At 44.1% G+C, this 21,576-nt stretch overlaps 1 protein-coding gene across 2 annotated transcripts; it reads left to right on the forward strand.

Annotated features, from left to right (window-relative positions):
• The first annotated feature begins 10,048 nt into the window (after positions 1-10,048).
• LOC121168454 (3 beta-hydroxysteroid dehydrogenase/Delta 5-->4-isomerase-like) lies at positions 10,049-19,324 on the forward strand. 2 transcript variants are annotated; one of them, XM_040998577.1, is made up of 3 exons: positions 10,049-10,193; positions 15,937-16,101; positions 18,513-19,324. In XM_040998577.1, exons 1-3 carry the CDS (start codon positions 10,049-10,051, stop codon positions 19,322-19,324), a joined length of 1,122 nt encoding a protein of 373 aa, XP_040854511.1. The 2 variants fall into 2 exon arrangements, with proteins under 2 accessions (XP_040854511.1, XP_040854512.1); XM_040998578.1 differs by lacking the exon at positions 15,937-16,101.
• Positions 19,325-21,576: the final 2,252 nt, after the last annotated feature.

The following is a 21,576-nucleotide window of genomic DNA, read 5'->3' on the forward strand; positions in this document are numbered from 1 at the left end:
ACTGGTAACATCAGTGTGCAGTCCCACACAGCAAACGTGTGGACAGAGGCCAAGAGAACTCTTGAGGCACATGGGTGTCTGCCTAGATTTCTAAGGACGTCTCAGACAACTGGAGGGAGAGAGGACTCAGACAGACATTTGTCACAGACGGGAATCCAGTGCATACAGCCCAGACTAAGGCAAAGCCTCGAGGAAGTGAATCAGCACTTGAAACTGTATCAGACTTGAAACTGTTATAAGACTCCCACCAGGATAATGCATAGTGGGAATGAAGTATGATACTACAAATTATGAGAACTGAAGTGTGACTTAGAACCAGCAAAGTCATTGGAGTGGGATGTCCAGGGCCTGGGGGGTTACCCATCACAGTGTGCCTAGGAAACTTAAGGTGGAGCTTTAGGATTTGATCTTTGCTCTGATGGATTTGTCTGGGCTCTTTGGTTTGAAACTTCCTTGTCACACCATTGTATCTTGGAAGAAAGTAACTTGAATTTTTATCAAAATGACAAATGGAGTTGGCCTTGGGTCTTAGAAGGGACTTTGGAGACTTTTTCATTAAGATTGGACAGAATTAAAGTTTTGAAACTATCAGATAAGATGACTGTTGGACATGAGAAGGACAATGCGTTCTAGCAAAACAGTAGCAGACTGCTGCAGTTTCACCATGATTCTCCTTAATTCATGCAAACGTTCAATCCCCAAAGCCACTTGTCCTTCCAACGTAGTTGGTGATCAAACCTAGCTGTAACTTTTGCTTCTTGGATCACAAGGTGACTAATTCCTCCACACAAGATCCATCACTGCCAGCTGCAACCACATCAATGGCCAAACCAACAAGACCTGCTGGACCTGGACTGTGAGTCACCAAATCCACAAGCCAAAGAAACCTCCTGCCTACACTACTGGCTTAGCTTAGGTATTTGTTTGCAGTAACAGAAAGTTGACCAATATGCCTCCAAAATGAAAATCACAAACAATGATGGAATTAATTGAAATTGGCACACACAAGAAGACAAAAAGACATTCAAAGCTCATGAATCAGGAAGTTCTAACAATGTTATATTTTTGCCACCCAAAGCAATCACCAGATTCAATGGAATTCCTACCAATATATCAATGATCTTCTTCACAGAACTGGAAAAGACAATTGCAAAATCCAAATGGAAGCACAAAACGATCTAATCACCAAAGTCATCTTCAACAAAAAGAACAAAGTTACAGGCATCACCACACCTGACTTCAAAACAGGTTACAAAACTGTCAGAATCAAAATATTATGATACTGGTATAAAAGCAGATGTATGGACAAATATACCAAAACAGAAAGCTCACACATAAATACAATACAGGTATTTTTTTAATAAAGGCAGCAAGAACATGCACTTAAAAAACAGATAAACTTTTTGATAAATGATGGTAGGAAAACCAGATATTCACATACTTAATAGAGAAGCTTTGTGCTTTTTCTCTCATATACAAAAATCAACACAAAATGGATTAATCTGAACTGTGGAACTGCTGGAAGAAATCATTGGGGAAACACATCAATATATTGCACTGGCAGCAATTTTTTTTTTTTCAGGAAATGACACCAAATCTATTTGGACCCAGACTATTGCTACCAACAAGGCGGAAATCCTGGATCCTCGCTTTCTGTTTCTCAGCAAGCTTCTGAGTCTCTCTACCTTCCTGAACCTGATTATTCCTTACATATACCATGAAGGCTATGTCCCATCTTTAAGATCTGGTGACAATAACACTGGACAGATTAAGATGGTTTTGTGTCCTCTGACCTCCCCATATTTCTGCAGTGCATTTTCATTTTAGCACATACTTCTGTTGGATTATTTGTTGGTTTAGCTTATTTGTCTGAAAAGATGTTTTCCTATCCCACCCCAAATTCAAGGGACACAAGGAGCTCCACCTGTGAAATTCCATCACATGCCTCACAGGATTCTAAATTACTAAACCTGGGGATGAGGAAGAACTCAACAAGAATAAAACTCCTCCCTTTTATGATGCCTCAGTTGCACAACTTAATATTGACTTAAATACAGTCTCTTGTCATTCTTTACTGTTCCTTAAGCGGTTTTAAGTTCTTGGACAAAAGAAAAAAAAAGTAAACATTAGACTGCAGAGAGCCAATGCAGACAATATTCACTATAGAGGAAACAGAGGCTCAGGAACATGACTGTCTTGTCAGGACTACTGTCAGTTACTGCCACAGATCTGCCCTGCCTGTCCCTAGCACAGCACACCTTCACATGGATGGCAGAACTGGTTCCTCTTTCCTCTTCTTGTCCCTTGTCCCTGGAAAGGTGAAGTTCTTGAACCCTTTTCCTTTCTCTTCTCCTAGGATCTGTCACTGGAGAAACAATTACAAGCAAAGCACCAGCCTGCCTCCTCCTTCGAGGTTCCCAGTCACTGATGCAATGTCTAGGTGCCCCTCAGCAGTCCTCCGGTTGCAGCCCTGCTACCACCTGGCCTCCCAAAACTGATACAGCCCCTGAATCTAACCAGGAGCTTCAAGTTCATTCCTTTGCTGGATCAGCTTCGCTATATTGCACACTTGTGCCTTCCAGTTTATAGAAATGATAAAGGTTAAGACTTTCTTAGGGCTTGGTCTTCAACTTCACAAAATTCAGCAGTGGCTGTCAAGTCAGCTACCCTCCAGCTGTGAAGCATGTCCATGAACATTCCATCTGCTAACTGCAGACCAGAGGGCAGTACAGTTCCCTCAGTAGGAACCTTGAGATGGACCTTGTTGAAGCTTTGCTGATTTGCTTACAACATGCTGGCAATAAAAACGTCTGACCTGATTTTTTTCCAGCCCTTTGTTTATATCCTCTCCAAGGTCAAACTTACCACCATTCAAACTCAGCTTGCCTGAAGATCAATTGAATAGAAAATCAGCTTATCCTGAGTCTTTCCTGAGGGTGTGTGTTCTTGCCCAAGCACAGCCCTACCGCCTTGGTGTTGAAAAGTTCCTGCTTTCTGTATCTCACCCTCTGGTCCAGGAGGCCACATGCCACCAGACAGATGCAGAGAATACTGGAACAGTGGCCTGGATATCCCCAAGGCAGCTGGGATGTACGATAAATTAGCAGACACGGCTTTGAGAAAACAAGCTGTGACAAGGAACCTCAGACCTATTGAGCATTTGTCAGCAACTCCAGGAGAATCAAGAGCCAGACCATCCCTGGACTCCCGCCATGTGTGTCACTCTCCTAAGAACAGACAGGGAGCACAGACAATACAGCTCTTAATGCCCTTCAATCCTACACTCCTTGGCAGAGGACAGGACCTTTGGCTGTGGTCCATTCTTACTGTCAATCCCCTCTAGGTGCTTAACCTGTCTTAGTGTGCTCCATCCTGCTTTCCCATGAAATAACTTGCAGAACTTTCATAAAATTACAGGTACTTGGCCTCCTCTCAACTCACTAAACACCAAAACCTAAAAACAAAACAAAACAACAAACAAACAAAAAAAATCCACCTCTTCAAGATTAAGAAAATCTATAACCTAAACTAATCAAATCCCAAGTATTCCGAGAACTTACTTGGAGTTGTCCAGATATGGTTTATTGTATCTGGAATGTGGGTAGAAGCTCTGCTCTGACAGCCAATTCAGCTTGGGAATTCCCTGTAGGGAAACCTGGAATGTGCTGCCCAGGGGGCCTGACTTGCTGTTGTCTTTTCTGCATTCCTGAAGATGATGTTGTCCCAGAGGCCCTGGGACCTGCCTAGAAGAATCTTCAAGCCAGAAGAATCAGGTAGGGGACAAATATAGTCACCACAGCCCTGGACTGCTTCCTTCCAAGACCACAGCCAGCATGTATAGGGCCCTGCTGACAGGGGGATGGCTTTTTGAATTACAAACTGGAAGGTTTCTTTTCAAAGACAACAAGCTGGGCCTGGCATGATAAGTAGCAGTTAAAGTCCTCGCCTTGAAAGTGCCAGGATTCCATATGGGTGCCGGTTCTAATCCCGGCCGACCTGCTTTCCATCACATTCCCTGCCTGTGGCCTGGGAAAGCAGTCAAGGACTGGCCAAAGCTTTGGGACCCTGCACCTGTGTGGGAGACTCAGAAGAAGCTCCTGGCTCCTGGCCTCAGATTGGCTCAGCTTCAGCCATTGCGGCCACTTGGGGAGTGAACCATCGGATGGAAGATCTTCCTCTCTCCTCCTCCTCCTCTCTGTATATCTGAATTTACAATAAAAATAAATAAATGTTAAAAAAAAGAGAGAGAACAAGCTGCTTTTTACACTCCTTTGCTATGTCTTGATAATCACTTCCCCAGAATCTGTAGACTCCCTGATTCATGAGGTCAGGCAGGGACAAGTTAAGAAAACTTTTCAGAAAAGGGTAGTTCATGTAATAAAGTTTTATTCCTTATTGTCAGCAACCATTAAGTTATATTATGAGAATCAAAGGATAGTATTATGTTTCGTAACTGAAGAATACATTTTTCTTAGATTAGATTGGAGACTGCTCCACTTTCCCATTACCACATGTCCCTGACGACTTCCGCAAGATTGACAAGGCTGAAGCCACAGATCTTGGAGTGCCAGGAGCGGTGCTGGAATATTGGCATATTCCCTGTTATATCTAGCCTTATTATCACAGTGAGACTGACCAATGGCAATGTAGCATCCTAATCAGAGGCTGAGCCAGCAGCCAATACACATGTAAGCTGCAGTTCTTGAAGGACGAGACCAGCACTCAGTCCCTTTCCTCTGGCTTGTGAGCAACCTAACAGGTGAGAGGTTTTCATTTTCTTTCAACTATTCTTAGTGGTCCTGGCAGCATAGCGTTTTTTCAATAATTAAGTGAAGAAAACAAATGAAATATGATGTTAAATGTGTGTGTGTGTGTATATATATACACACAGTATATATGTATTCTCTATATATTTCTATTTTTCTATATATGTTATATATATATATGTGTGTGTGTGTGTGTGTGTGTATTCTGCATTTCTTGCTTTTTCCTGGTTAATACTCTTCTCCAAAGGAAAGCCATAGAAACTCTTAGTTGATTTTCATAAGACCCCTCAACTTTCCAAGACCCTCAAGGTTCAGTACTGAGCAATGAAATCAGATAATCTCCTTAGCCAATCTGTTAGCTCTGGATCACCCCCAGTTTCTAACACAGAGCCGATATAGCTCTCCGTGCTCCATTCATGCCTTGCAGCAAAGTCTTTATAAAAGGACAAGGTTTTTGGAGTTCCCAGATTGCTTGATGTGTAGAGGCTCCTGGTGGATGAAACTCCCACACAGCTTCTAGAAGTTCCTACAATCTCCCTGTCCACTCCTGTGCATCTTTTCATTTGAATGTCCTGCAGTGTCTCTTTTGATGATTGGTGAAGGGATTCAGGAACCTGGCATTCTAGCATGCTGATTCGTTTAAATTAAAGGATTTATGGAGCTTAAGTTGATCTCCTTCAACTCTGGACACTCAGTGAAGAAAATGTTTTATTTGAATTTTCACTAACTGAATCTGTGTCAATTGATACAAGAGTAAAGACTGTAAACACACCTAGATTGAATTTGTCACAAACCAGTGTCCTCTAATTTGATCTCAAAGAGAGAATCAGTTACAAACTGCTGTTTTGTGGGCTAATCGACTTTGTCTTGAATCATTTCATGTCATTTCCTAAGTGTCATTTCCCAATCTCCTAACAATCGCCTGCTTAGATAATTCTCTTCTTGCATTCTAGGTGAAGAGGTACATGATTCTGAATCATTTAGACTAACAAGTAACCACAGGCTACCCTCCACCCCTCCCCTCCCCCGCCACTGTCACACTATGACATCCTTCTTTTGTGCATTAATAATCCTTTTATCTCATTCAACCTTTGTTATTTCTCCGCGTGAGCTTTCAGAGGACCTGGGAAAATTTACCTTTGCCCCTACACCCCCAAACTTGACAAGTGTTTTCTTGAGTTCTGTGAATCAAACAAGAAAAATAATTGTAGCAGAGAATGTTGCTGGGGACTGATCCTTCAGCCTGTGGGGCGGGTCTATCTCCAGGTGCGCAATTCATGCTTGTGAAGAGCTGGTTTGCTGGGTGGATTGAGAGAAATCCCTGAACTTTGTGAGGTTACAAATGTGACCTGTGTGCTAAGTGTAAACTTGCAGAACTTAATTTGAGTTGGGTATTCCTTCCCTATCTCAGAATTGGTGTCACTCAAGTGGGATTGTGTAGAAAAGATCTGGCTTGTGGAAATGTGTGACTTGGGAAGGGAAAAAGCAGAAAGTGAGGGATGAAGAAACTGACTCCTGGGTGTCTGTGTGGTCATCTGTGGTGAAGCAGCAGTCACGCTACACCCAGCTATGAAAGATGGAGAGTTGCCAAAGGCACTGAGATGGAAAGCCACCTACCAGGGAACGGGTTCCCTGAAAGCAGCGACAAACCCAAAGACCAAAGCAAAACACTCAGCTTCCTCATTATTGTTGTCTGTGTTAGGACGATGGAAGTGATAGAATTCTGGGTCAGATTCTGAAATCAAACTGATTCTGATTTCAATCTGTTGAACGTTTGTCACCTGCCCTCAAAGGTTGCCCATGAGGGCAGGCACGGATCTGAGCCAGGAAGCCATCACATCCTAGAACTAAGTGTTTAGATGCAAGTCTCTACGTCACTCCTGATTCAAGCTGCCTGCAGGTACAGAGCTCGGAATGCATCACCGACATTTCCAGTAGTTCCGTTACTAAAATTCACGTCTGATGTATTGAATTCCTGCCCCTGTCTTAAGCCCAGCCAAGTGACAGCTGTTGTGGGCATCTGGGAAGTAAATGGGAGCAGATGGGAGTTCTGTCCTACTCTCTCTCAACCCTCTCCTTTCCTAACTCACAATTTTTAAAGCTGTTCCCAAGGAATAAACCTTGAAGGGGCAAGTGAAAGTATCTCTAAGATTTTGATCTCCAAAACACAGCCGGTGGGGGAAGAAGTGCAAACCACTAATGCCACAGGACACAGGGTGGGCAAATTCTTGTAGATCTGTGTCATCAGTATCTCGAGGAACATCTACAAAACATTCCGAGGATATTTTAGAGTTAAAAACTTAGTTTCTTAAGATGTGTTTGTTTTAATAAGAAACGTGAGCAAGAGACAGCCTCCATGTACCTGTTCTCTCTGCCGAGTCGCTGCAACAGCCATATCTGAGCCAGGTCAAAGACAGGATCAGGAACTGCATTGCCATCTCCAAACAGTGGGCAGGAACACAAGTGCTTGGGCATTTTCCACTGCTTTCCCAGACCCATTGGCAGAGAGCGGAATTAGAAGTATAGCAGCTGGGACTTCATTCAGCCCTCTGATGGAGGCTGCAGGTACTGCAAGCAACAACTTCACCTTATTCTGCAACACGCTGGCTCCAGAAGCCTAGATTTGAAATGCTACAGTGGAAGTTCATGTTGGTTTTGGTGCAGCACCCAGAGCTCACTGTGGAGCAAGCTCAGAGGGTCAACCAGGAGGAACTCACACCGAGCCACAGTCATAGAGGCCTTCTCAAATTTGCTGTCTCATCGTCCCCTCATAGGTCTCACTGATGCTAATAAAACATCAGATTGCACCGGGTATGAGACAGTGCCGTGCCAGACTTGGGCAAAAGGCAAAAGAGTGACTCAAACAATTCATTCTAGAAAAGTGAAAATTCTTTTTTTTTATGTATTTTGGTTTTTATTGGAAAGGCAAATTTATAGAGAGAAGGAGACACTGAGAAAATGATCTTCTGTCCACTGGTTCACTCCCCAAGTGGCCGCAATGGCCAGAGCTAAGCCAATCCAAAGCCAGGAGCCAGAGCCTCCTCTGGATCTTCCACTTGGGTGCGGGGTCTTAAGACCTTGTGCCATCCTTCACTGCTTTCCCAGGCCACAAATAAGGAGCTGGATGAGAAGTGGAGCAGCTGGGACACGAACCAGTGCCCACATGGAATCCCAGCACATGCAAAGTAAGGATTTAGCTACTGAGTTATTGAGCTGGGCCCAGCGAAAAATCCTTAAATGTTATTTACAAATAAGCACATACGAATAGTACATAAACTAAGGCAAGGTTGCGGGGGTGGGAGGGAACAACACAGAGGGTAGAAATCTAGATGATTCACTTTAATGACAACTCCCGTGTAATTTATTTATTATTGATCTGAAAGGAAGGTTGGCAGAGAGTGAGAGAGAAATACCTGGTTAACTGGTTCACTCCCCTCAATCCAGAAAAGGGCCATGTGTAAATGAGTATCAGGAAATCGACAAGGTCTCCCAGTACATAAGCTATCACCTGCTGCTTCCCAGGTTATAATAGCAAGCTGACGTTAATAGTGAGCTGAATTGGAAGAGGAGGGGGCACATCCCAGGCTGTGTCATAGCCACTGAGCCACATTCTGGCCCCTTTAAATGCCGATTAAGAAATGACTGAATGAACTGGATATTGATAGGATTAAAGCCGCTTTTTTAAAATGCAGCTCCATTAAAGATTGGTGGACAAGTAGCAATCCTTACTGGTTGTACAACATTGAAGCTCCAAACAAGTAGCCTGCTTTTATGCCAGTTTGGAGAAAATTTATAAGTCAGATGGCAACGATTACAATGAGAAATCTGATCTGAAATGCTTGGAACAACCACAGGCGTATGAATGAAGATAAAGCTTGGCAACAGGGACAAGATCCTTTGGTTCCAATCTCCACAGGAGAGAGGCCAGATTGGGACGGTGAAAAAACCTCCTGGATCAAAGACAAAAGATGTCAGGGCAGTGTTCAAGTAGGTTTTCCTTAAAGTGCTGTGCCCCCTAGGCTAAAGGGTTTATGAAAAGGGCTGCTGCATTCAGCTGGAGAGCAGTTTCCTGACCAAGTACTAAGACAAGCAAGCCTGTTATCAAAATCCTCAGGGTGGGGAGAAGGGGAACATCCTGTAAAGTCAGCACTGGCGCAGTAGAGACAAGGGTTTGTGGAAGGTGACTGCAACAGCTGGGGCTGCGCTGATCCGAAGCCAGGAGCCAGGAACTTCCTCCAGGTCTCCCACGTGGATGCAGGGTCCCAAGGCTTTGGGCCTTCCTCGACTGCTTTCCCAGGCTGCAAGCAGGGAGCTGGATGGGAAGTGGAGCTGCCGGGATTAGAACCGGCGCTCATATGGGATCCCAGCACATTCCATGTGAAGACTTTAGCCATTAGGCACCACCCCAGGCTCATGAAAAATGTTGACTACATTCTGGTACTACAGGGCATAAGACCCTCCTCATTCCAGAAGGATCCCGCCTCACGCCCTCAAGGAAGAAATGCTGAAGAATCTAAACTGACAGGCCTTGCTAGGTTTCCCCACCCAGACCCAGCCCCACATTGAGTCATCCACCTGGAGACCAATCATATCTTACCACTGTATCCCTGTTTCAATTACATGTGTGCAACAGAGTCTCTATATAAACCCAGGTAGAGCAGTCTCCTTAAGATCATTATAGCCCAGTGCATAGGATTTCCAGAAGGCCCTGAATTCTGTACACTTTTCATCTAAGCCTCTCTTCTGCTGTGTGTTTGTAAAATCCTCCAAAGTAAATCTGCAAAACTGTTTACCAGAGTTCTGCTAGCTGCTCAAGCAACTTCATCAAGACCAAGGAAAGGTGCTACGAGTCCTGGTTCAGAGCAACACAGTCAGAAGCACAGGTAAAACAACCGGGGCTTGTGGTTGGCATCTGAAGGAGGCAGGGAAGAGGCCTGAGCCTTCACAGCTGTGACGCTGTGTCCAGGCACTCAGAGTTAAAGATTTGAATTTAAGGATATAAGCTTGTGTCTGCAATAGGACTGTTTGTTTCTTGGGTGGATGACATTGTTGCACATTTCTGAGACCACAGACATGACCCATGTTTCGAGTGTACTAGGAGAACAAAATAGGAGGTCTTCTTTTCCAGTGTTAGAAAGAGCTTCTGTAAGCCTGTATTCATCTGATCTCTCCTTACAGCCTTCTGGAGAGCCCACCATAACAAGATCTTCTACCTGGAGTTTCTGATTCCCAGCACCTGTTTTTTTTTTTTTTTTTTTTTTTTTTTGCACCTGTAATTGGCCATGACTGAGTGGAGCTGCCTCGTGACAGGAGCAGGAGGGTTTCTGGGTCGGAGGATCGTCCACTTGCTCGTCCAGGAGAAGGGGCTTCAGGAGCTCAGGATCCTGGACAAGGTCTTTGAACCAGAAGTGAAGGAGGAATTTTCAAGTAAGTGGACTCAAGGCTTGGATGCCGGGCTCCATTGTATACTCTGTGTGGATATGGGAAGGGAGTCCTTGTCAGGAAATTTAGGAAAGTTGTAGCAACACCAAGGCTAATCTCATGTTCATAGTCATCTTTAAGCAACTCACAGAAGGCATAGTATGAAAGACCCTGGAGTGGGTGTAGGAGACAGAACCATGGCAGGATCTAGAGCTGGAGAGAGGGAGTGCAGGCTAGCACTCCCACCTCTAGTTCACACTTCTCATGGAGAAATTCACACTTCACTCCCCTGCCATGTCCTCAACTCTCACTGAGAAACACCTGCAAGCCCCAACAGCCTTGTGGTCTTAGCACCAGGTCCCTACCTCAGAGAAATGTTCTGGGTTTGCTTTATGTTTTGCTTTTGTGGTTCACATAGCATCTTCAATGAAGGAAAAACGAAATAAAGCTAGAGTTGAGTGTGTGTATGTGTGTGTGTGTGTGTGTGTGAGAGAGAGAGAGAGAGAGAGAGAGAGAGAGATTGTGTATGTGTGCAGAGAATAAACAACATGCGGCCACGTGCACAGAGCAAAGCCAGATCCACAGTGAGAAATGCATAGCTCAGAAATGGCCTCCCTGGATTCCCTGTCCATCTCTTCCTGACCGTTTCCCTGCTCCTCATCCCACAACAACGGGGCTTCAGATGTGGCTGGAACAGACCACCATTCCTTTCCCAAATTGCTTCCTGGGACAAACACAGGACCTTGCTAGAGAATGATCCTCTCACCCAGTTCTACCACCAGAAACTCAACATAATAGCCCTTTGGGGAAGAGTAGAGGGGTAATGACCCATCTGGACAATGAGGCCCTTCAAGCCCACACTGGCAGAGAGCTTTGCACTGGCTACTGAGGAACATGGCTCACACTCGAGCCCTGACACATGGCTCAAGGGCTGACTGCTGACAAAGTCTATATTCAGTCTCTCCATAGTGCCCCCAATGCCCCAAACCAATTTCTTAAGCCTTTGTTTCCCCACTCTACCCCACAGGTAGACCCTGGCTGCCTATAGGTCCCTGCACTGTACACACACAGCTCCCTGCATAACACCCAGGAACTAAAGCTGTCACTTGTCCCCTGATACTCTGGTCTCACTTCCTTCAGTTATTTACCTAGAAGAGTCACTGGGTCATTTGGTCCATCTACTTTTAGATTGGGGAACAATCCATATTATCCTTCATAATGACTGTAGTAATACACCTTCTAACGATAGTGTTCCCCTTTCTCTATATCCTCTATATTTTGTCTCTTTGATTATAAGCATTCTAATTTCATGGGAATGTCAGCTCATCACAGCATTTATTTGCCTTTTCCTGATGGTTGGTGATATTGAACATGTTCTTCATGTAGTTGTAGACTATTTGTACTTCCTCTTTGAGGGAATGTTTGTTCAAATCCTCTGCCCACTTCATAACCAGTTGTTGAGTTTTTTAATCGCTTGTGTTTTCTGTATAGTAATCTGAGGAAGCATTTGAAAATGCTTTCTCCTGTTTTGTAGGTTGTGTCTTTACTCTGTGGATGGCTTCCTGCTTATTGGGACAGAGACCCATTTGTCCAGCTTTGTTGTTGTTGTCTGCGCTTTTGGGGTCTTATTTTAAAAACAGTTGCCAATCAAACTTGTCTTCAAGCATTTCCCCTATAGTACTTCTAGTGCTTTCACAGTTGTTTCAGAACTTTTATTTAGGTCTTTGACCCACTACAATGTATTTTTTTGTAGAAGGTGACACATAATATCAAGTTACTTGGTCCTGCTTATGGCTGTCCAGTTATTCTAGCACTACTTATTGAAGAGCTGTCCTTTCTTCTAAAATTAGTTTACTATAGAAACAAAAGTTTATTTCTGGGTTCTCTGTTTTGATCCATTCACTTATCTGTTTCTTTTTTTCGATCCAATATATTCTGTTTTGGCTAAAATAATTTCCTTGCATGTTTATGAAATCAACTATTGTGATGCCTTCAACTTTATTTCTTACATTCAAGATTATGTAGGCTATTCAGGGACTTCTGTGCTTTCAAACGGATTTTAGAATGTCTCTCTTTTTTTTTTGAGTTCTGTGGAAAATGGCTTTGGTATTTCGATGAGAACTGCATTGAGATAGTAAATTGCCATGCAGAGTATGGATATTTTAAAAGCACAACTTCTTGGGCCAACATTGTGGAACTATGAGCTAAGCTGCCACTTATAAGCCAGCACTCCCTATTAGAGTGCCGATTAAAATCCCAGCTGAGGGGCCTAGTGTAGTGGCCTAGCAGCTGAATCCTCATCTTGCATGTGCCAGGATTCCATATGGGTACCAGTTGGTGTCCCAGCTACCCCATTTTTCCTACAGCTCTCTGGTTGTGGCCTGGGAAAGCAGTAGAGGATGGCCCAAAGCCTTGAGAACCTGTACCTGTGTGGGAGACCAGAAGGAGGCTTCTGGTTCCTGATTTCGGATCAGCTTGTTCCTAGCCATTGCAGCCACTTGGGGAGTGAAGCAGCAGATGGAAGATCTTTCTCTGCCTCTCCTTCTCTCTGTAAATTTGCCATTCCAATAAAAACAAATAAATCTTTAAAAAAAAATCCCAGCCAAATGCTTTCTATTCAATTTCTTGTTAATGTACCTAGTAAGACAACAGAAGATAACCTAATACTTGGGTCCCTGCCACTCACATGGGAGACCAGATAGAACACCTGGCTTCTGGCTTCAACCTGCAACTGACTATCTGATTGCTGTGGCCATTTGGGAAATGAACAACAGGGGGAAATCAACCTATCTCCAATAATTAAACTGTTTAAAAAAATTCATAATAATTCTTCTAATCCATAAACACAAACTATCTTCTATTTTGTATTTCAAATTTTTCTTTCATTAATATTTCATAGCTTTTGTTATGGAGGTTTTTCACTTTCTCATTTAATTTTATTCCAAGAGGAGCAGAGCAACGACTCAATTGGCTAATTTTATTCCAAGGTATTTATTTATTTTTCTAACTGTAATGAAAAATATTTCTCTTATTAGTTCTACCTCAGCAAATTCGTTATTAAGTTCATTGTTGGTATATAAAAATACTATTAACCTTTTTTATTGAATTGATTGATCACGTTTGATACTTTTTTAGTGGTTTTACTATTTTTACAATTATGTCATCTGCCACATGGATATTCTGATTCCATGTTTGTTTGTTTGTTTCTTTCTTTCTTTCTTTTTTATTTCCTCTTGCTGTGACAAAACATTTTGAATTATATTGAATACATAATAATGAAAGAACACATCCTTGTCTGAGTCCAGATCTTAAAGGAGATTTTTGGAACCTTGACTATTGATATGACACTGCTTGTGGTTTAGTCATGGGTAGCTTTGCTCATGTTCAGTATGTTCTCTCTAGATTGCTCAGGAGTTTTGCCATGAATGCTTGTTGAACTTTATCTAGTGACTTTCCAGCAACTATTGGTATGATCACATAATTTTTGTTCTTCTTTCTGTTGATACAGTATTTTACATAGTTTGATTTGCCTAATTTGAACCATCCTCGCATCCTATTTGTTACAGCGAACCACCTTCCCTGATGTGCTATTGGGTATGGTTTGCTAGTATTTTTTTAAACAGTTTTTGTATCTATATTCTTCAGGGATTTTGTTCTGCACATTTGGTTTGCTGTTGTATCCTTGTCCAGTTAAAGGATCATGATACTGGGTTTGTAAAAGGAACTGGCTAGAATCCCTTGGAATGTTCTTGAAATAATTACACAATTTGTGTTAGTTGTTCCTTAATAGTTTCATAGAATTTACCTAGGAAACCATCAAGTTCTGTTGTTGTTGTTCTCAAGACACTTTTATATTATTAACTCATTTCATTACTTATGTCCTATCTGTTCAGGTTTTCTGTATCTTGTACTTCTATTTTGGTAGTCTATATACCAGAAAAGTATCATTTCTTCTAGGTTGCTCAACTTGATGTTCTATAGTTGTTCATTGTCTTCCTGTCCCTCTGCCTCCATTATCGGTGTCAGTTAAATCATTGTTCCTTGCATCAAACTCAGAACTCTTGGTTCTAAACAGTGATTCCCACATGTGAGGTGCAGGTAAAAGTGGGCAGGGATGGAGACACAGAGGCTAGTTTAAGCTTCAAGCTTCCACTGTAAGTATGACCTTCCGTCAGTGTCTCAACTGCCCTGATGCTCGGTTTCTGAACCACCAAGAGGGTAATCAACAGCCACAACCTTAAATGAGCGTGGTAGACCTCAGCATGACTCCTCCACCCCTAGGCCACATCTACTGAGTACAAGGGCCTGTCCACAGAAGGTCTGAAATTAAATATTGGGTGTCTTTCCTCTTCTCTGCTCCCACCACTGGAACTCTACTTTGGTCCTCCTGATTTTAACTTTCCACATACATTCTGCATGGTCTCAAGGTAGCCTTGGCTCTCTAACCCTGCCATGCAAGCCCATTTGACATCCTGAGGCCAGTGTTAGCTTTGTTGCCCACAACTGTGCTCCCTCTCTCCTAAAATTCCAAATCTACACATAATTTCTTCTTCCACATAGAGTTAAATTCCAATTCTTCCCTCGTACACCCAACTCTGCACAATTACCCCAGTTTCCTTCACCATTTGATGGATTCCCCATGCTTCTATGTAATGACGCTTGTGTTGCAGACTTGCTTACCTCCCTTCTCATATTCCTTTATATTTATAATATGAATATTATGAATGTATTTTATATATGATTATATACAGTATATAATACTGTTATGATGCATTATATATGTTATATATAATGCACATATATATGTATGTGTGTGTGTGTATATATATATATATATATAACTTTATATATGCAAAACTGTTCCGTAGATTCTGGGACTTCCTTTCCTCCATCCCCAAAGGTCCTCCCCCTACCCACTGATTTCCCCCATATTCTTGTTTTTTTTTTTACTCCAATAATCAGTTTTTATTTTTCTGACCTTGTTCACAAAACACCAAGTCCCTAAGATGGCATGAAAAATCAAACCCACCAACAGTGGGAGGGGGAAAAGGAAGGTAAACAGACACTTAGAAACTCCCGCGTCCCCTCTTCTGTCCTCCACCTTCTCCTTTCCCCAAATCCCACAACCGTCCCAGCCTGGCCAGCAAACTGGGGTTCCCCAAGGGCGACCCTGTGGCCAGCGTCCCACTAGGCAGTACAGGGCACTCCCACTCCCTCAGGCCTAGGGACTCAGCGACCCTCCTGCCTGACCCCAGCCACCAGGGCGGGTCCCTGCTCACACCCAAGACAGAACCCTCCTCCTCTCCAGGCCCCATGCCCACGCTGAGCCCACCCCCATATTCTTACAGTAGTATAGTCCTTCATAAACAGTTACAAGTTCATCATTCTGTTATTTAAGTGTATCCTAACATTGTAAGTATAGACAATGGCAGGGAGTCAGTCCAGCATCATATTGTCAAGATATATTTAACAGTTTCATTGGGAATTCAGCTTTGCATTGGAAGTAGAGATGCATATTCATTTTGTGGAATAACAAAGAATGGAAACAGATGTTTGCTTGTTCCCAAGAAATGCTAACCTGTTAGATTTCTGAGTCTCTGTTGGCTTGTGCTTGCAGAGAATGTGTCCTCAGTGCATCCTAGTTCCACTATAGTAATCCTCAACGATCTAGGGAAATATCCCTTTTACCAGGAAGCTTCCTGAAACTTTCTGAGAAAGCTTCCACACATCCTGCCTTGTGTTTACACAGAGCTCAAGAACAAGATCAAGCTGACCATGCTGGAAGAAGACATTCTGGATGAGCAGTGCCTCGTCACAGCCTGCCAGGGCATCTCCGTTGTCATCCACACTGCCTGTCTCATTGATGTCAGAGGTGTCATTCCCAGAGACGTCATCATGGATGTCAATCTGAAAGGTAAGAGCAACCTGGGGAATAACTGAACCAGGTGAGGAAGGGACATTGGTAAGAAAGGAAGAGAATCTCCCATGCTCGACATCTGTTGAACTCTGCACCACATTCCTTTGCTTCTCCCAAGAGAAAGAGTTCAGGGCTTTTATCCTCAGTGCCTAAGACGGGCAGACTAGGCCAGAGTGAGGGCAAATGAGGTGTCCATGCAACCATATATAAATAGGAAAACTAGAGTGTAAGGTCAAATCTGCATGACCTAAGAGTGCAAAAGGCTCTCTCTTCTGCTGCAATCAAAACTAGTAAAAATCCAACACTAGCACTTGACATCCAACCAGCCCACATGCCCTGCCTAATCTAGGCAGGAATCAGATCTTGTAGATCCTTTGTTAGTTGTTCTGTTAGCCCTTCTGTGGGGAATTTGGAGAAGCTGCCAGGGGTTCCTGCACCTATCAAACATGTTTTCAGCATGCTAAGCTACCACTTACAACACCAACATCTCAATTCATAAGGAGTTTTTGGACGTACTGTTCTGCTTATAGCCCAGCTCCTTGCTAATGCATCCGGGAAGGCAGCAGCTAAGGCCCAACTTGCCATACTGCCAACAGCCACCATGTTGGAGACCTGGATAGAGTTCAGGCTCCTGACTGTGTGACCTACCCCACTTCCATCCATAGGGCCACTTGGAGAATGAACCAGTGGATGATTCATTCTGTGTGTGTGTGTGTGTGTGTGTGTGTGTGTGTGTGTGTGTGTGTGTCTGTCACTGTACCTTTGAAATAAATAAATCTAAAATTAAAAAGACTACACTCATAAGACCTAGCAAAGCCAGTCCACCCAAGTCCACCATGACAGAACCCTCCAGCACACACCTTCCTCATTTTTAAAATCAAAGCTTCTTACTGTTCATAATACTAGCTCTTCATCTTGCCACTGGGGAATTGAGCAACTCAAAGCCAGGGCTCCAAGGACACACTCATGAGACCCTTGTCTCCCAGAGCCCTGGGCTTTCTCTCTGAAGTGTGACTTCCCAATCCAGTAAACTCTAGACACAAAACCCAGGGTGCTACCAGATGATGTCATCCCTCTACACGGTGCAAAACTGCCTTCAAACACTGGATGCCTTCAGCATCCTCCCTGCTTCAGTGCTACACTGACTGTTCACTGACTCCTGCTCTGTAGGAACCAAGTTCTTTCAGGCTCCAGGACCACTGCAGGAAAAAGGCTCATCTTTAGTGTCTGCTTAACTACACCCCTCACTGTTCCCACCTACAAAGAGCACAAAATGGACAACATATTTTCAGTGTGTGGGTCCTTCTCTGCAGAGCTACAAATATAGGGGATGTAAAAAAAAAATAGAGAAAGCATGAGAATGTCACTGTTCTAGGCCCATTAGCACTATCAGGTTAGACTATGTTTTATAGTTATGTACTTTTCTGCCCTGCAGGTAAACTAACCCCAAATTTTCTCTTGAACTGGATATATCTTTAAAAAAATTTTTTAAAGAGACTCTCTCTACATATCAGATTGCACCAACATGTTGAAGGTCAAAGGCACCAAATCACATCCCTGTGTGTAAACACACACATTCGTATGTGAGAAAAGGTCCTTCAACAGGATGTCCTTCAAGGCAGTCATGCTAACTCAGCTGCACAACATCCTCCCATTACAGGGATCAACAGCAGGGGGCAGAAGAGATACCCAATTCTTCATTGACTCAATAGGAGTGGCCAATACAGACTACTGGAAGATCAGTAGTAGGACAGTTTACATAAGGGTAAATAGAATCACAGCCTAAATAAGAAGCAGCCTTCACACACAAACAGAAACAAAGGCTCAGTCTCCAGGAATGCCCACAATTCAGAGATCTAGACAGGCCTGCTGCTCAAGGGTTTACTGGCCAGGGAGGCGAGCACAATCCGTAGAGGTTTGTTGAAGAATGCATGTTGCACAGTGAAATGATGTGGGCGGAGTACGACAGGAAACAGGCAGTGTCCTTGGGTGACTGAGGCCAGGAATGTCCATAATCCAGTGTGGCCTCCAGATATCCTGGATTCAGACCAACACGGCCTTCAGAAGAAGGCAGAAATAAAACATAAAAAATATTTGGATGTCTAAATTGGAAACATGTAAACTGGCTACCATGCATTTTTCAGAAATTCAATCATACCAGAAAATTAACACACACTCATGCACACAATAGGTAAATGAAAAACAAATCTCAAATTCCTGCTCTGCACAGAACCCATGCCACTGTAGATCAGTTTAGCTGTGTCTGCCCCAGAAACAGAGAACGGTGTGTGTTGCAGATGTTGACAACCAATGCTCCCTTGGGAGGTGCGACAGGGAATGCACCAGACCATAGATAGTGGCGTTCTAAGGTTGATTTCCAGACAATGACAGCTTGTTCCCTGCGGCAGGTACCCAGCTGCTGCTGCAAGCCTGTGTTCGATCCAGTGTGCCCTTCTTCATCTACACCAGCTCAATGGAAGTGGCTGGACCCAACTCATACAAGGAAATCGTCAGGAATGGCCATGAGGGAGAGCATCGCGAAAGCACATGGTCTGCTCCATACCCACACAGCAAGAAGCTGGCTGAGAAGGCAGTGTTGGCAGCCAATGGAGACACTCTCAAAAATGGTGGCACTTTGTACACTTGTGCTTTGAGGCCCACGTACATCTATGGGGAAGGAAGCAAATTCCTGGCTAATACAATAAGTAGATCACTGCAGAACAACAAGATTCTAATAAATTCAGGGAGGTTCTCCATAGTCAACCCAGTCTATGTAGGCAACGTAGCCTGGGCTCACATTCTGGCCTCAAGGGTCCTACGGGACCTCCAAAAGGCTCCAAACATCCAGGGAAAGTTCTACTACATTGCAGACAACACTCCTCACCAGAGCTATGACAACCTCAATTACACGCTGAGCCGAAAGTGGGGCCTCTGCCTCGATTCCACACCCAGCCTGCCTCTGTCTCTGCAGTACTGGCTTGCCTTCCTGCTGGAGTTAGTGAGCTTCCTGCTGGCTCCAATTTACAACTATCAACCCCCCTTCAATCGCCACTTGGTGACACTGTGCAATAGCGTGTTCACCTTCTCCTACCAGAAAGCTCGACAAGATCTGGGCTATGAGCCACTCTTCAGTTGGGAGGAAGCCAAGCAGAAGACCACAGAGTGGATTGGCTCCCTGGTGGAACAGCACAGGCAGACCCTGAAGACAAAGACGCAGTGATGTGAGGATGGCAGGGATGGGCATGCACTGTTGTGTGGCAATGTCTGCATAGCCCTCCCATGTTGGCTGCATTCAGGAAGTGGCAGGGACACGAGTCAGGCACCCCTGCTTGCCTTTCACACCAGGACCAACTGGCTGTCTTCCTCTAACCAACACAAACCTCCCCAGTCATTCCCAGTCAGAGCTGTCTGGTTCCATCACACAGCACACGGCATACAAGGTGATTGGCTTCAGCTCTTTTCAGTCTCATAGGCTGGTCCTCAGTCACTGTGGTCCTCTTAGACTCTGGAGCTTTGCCTGTTCATTGAACCCCAGTCTTCCATGCCAAAGCCCTGCTTTTTAAGTGAGACTCCTCATCCTACCTGCAGCTGAATTAAAAGAATAAATAATGCTTTTATGCCTAAGGTGGAACATGTGTGGTTACTGTAATATGCATTTCCCCAAGTGCATGTGGGCTTCCCCAGGCCAGAAGACTGGCTGGAGAGTGCAGTGAGCAGAGTGTGGACAGGTCAGAAGAGGGTAGCTAGCACCCACTAGGATTGAATGTGGTTTCCATGAGTGATGTGCATGTATGTCCTCACGTCATCCTCGCCAGAAGCCCTTTCCCATGTCATCAACAAGACTCTTGTTCCTGATGAGGTCAGGTAGGTATGACCTACCTTGAAAGTGTGCATGTTTGCACTCTCACCCAGCTCTACTGGTGTGTACCATGTACCTCCGCAAAGTGCTTATCTACATGGTTCCTAAGCTCTGTGGGATGCCTCCTCTCATCTAGTCCTATTCTTGAGGGTGTCTGGATACAGGAGAATCCATGTGGAGGCTTGTGCCAGGGTATCTGGGATGCCTTATGCTCCCTACAAAATGGACATGGTGGGCGGCAGGAGAGGACAATAAAAATCTCCCCACCTCAACCTCCAATGTCAGTGCCTTACAGGTAAGCACAACACACTGAAACTAAGTACATTGAGCAACTGCTGTTTCACAACCTGGAATTTGAACCTTTCAAATCACACAATGACTCCACAATATGAATTTCCATGACAAAACAGGAAATAGTGATAAATTCCCTTTATAACTGACCAGCTTCTCAAACCAAAGCCCAGAAGTCTATATCACAACTGCAAATATCAGCCTCTCTCTTGTTCTAATCCTCCTCTCATCTCACTTCATTACATATCCTCGCTCTCCTCATTGTTCCTTTCCCATCACGCTTCCTAGCAATGGATTTCCCATGCTTCTCAGTTACCCTGAAATGAGAAACCCAATGAAGACTGGCTGAGGGTTTGAATGATGACATTATCATTTACTGAGCCCCAAATGGCAAGAATCCCTACCATTGTAGCAGAGATAATGGCCACCAAAAGCAGAAAAGAGGTGGCTGAAGGGTGGAGGGGCAATGGCCTCCCTCTAGGCCTGGGGTTACCGGTCATACATTTGGTATCACAATCACAGCCTGAGTCCCGCACAATGTCAGGGCCACTGCCTTCATGCTCAAGGACATTAAGATATTGGGAGGTGTTAGATCAGGACAAACTCCTGCACTAGGACTAGCATTCCACAGCATGCTGAAATTCCCTACGTACGGCCACAGTACCAGGTTGTTTATCTCACCTCCTAAGAATAAGAGATGTAGATAATAGCACCACCCGCAAAATGTCAGACTGAGCCGGTATGATGAGAATATTCTCTCAGTTTTTAACTTCTTAAGCCAAGTAACTTGGAAATAATGAGTATACTTAGTGGTCCCTGAGTCTGCTTTCTCCAACCTTTCTCTCTATAAAATCAACCTCCAGTGCTCTGGCAGCACAGCACTCCAGCTACGTACAGAATGATGTGTTTGTCCAATCCTGAAGCCACAAAGGCCAGCCAAGATCTTCACATTTGTTTTAATCTTGTCCTGGGTCACTAATGAATCTCCACGTGGTTAACTGAATTGAATTTGTTTCTCATGAAGGACATAGTTGAGGGGCTCAATCTGAGGGGGAAGGGAAACAACACTTCAAGCCTCATAAGTATCTTCCCATTCCCTAAAAGCTCACAGGGAAGGGTACCGAGGTACCAGCTGGGGTAGGATGCCAACTAGAGCTCTCCCTACCTGGATCTACACCGGAGCCTGGTCTGCCAAGCTTCTGTAAGGAGCTCAGCTCCTCTGTGTTTATGTCTCAGTGCAGAGAGAGCCAGGTGGTGGAACCTGGGACAAGGTGGCTGCTGTTTTTCACAACCTACAGAATTTCACCCCTGTGAATCCGCCA

This window comes from Ochotona curzoniae, unplaced genomic scaffold, assembly GCF_017591425.1.
Source record: "Ochotona curzoniae isolate NIBS_2020 unplaced genomic scaffold, NIBS_Ocur_1.0 scaffold_1037, whole genome shotgun sequence".
Taxonomy (NCBI): Eukaryota; Metazoa; Chordata; class Mammalia; order Lagomorpha; family Ochotonidae; genus Ochotona; species Ochotona curzoniae.

What these genes read in the sequence shown, in the direction of transcription:
- LOC121168454 (XM_040998577.1), top strand. Translation starts at nt 10,049, where the DNA reads ATGACTGAGTGGAGCTGCCTCGTGACAGGAGCAGGAGGGTTTCTGGGT. An exon ending in AGTGAAGGAGGAATTTTCAA is followed by an intron (nt 10,194 to 15,936) that starts GTAAGTGGACTC and finishes GTGTTTACACAG; the next exon opens with AGCTCAAGAACAAGATCAAG. An exon ending in CATGGATGTCAATCTGAAAG is followed by an intron (nt 16,102 to 18,512) that starts GTAAGAGCAACC and finishes TCCCTGCGGCAG; the next exon opens with GTACCCAGCTGCTGCTGCAA.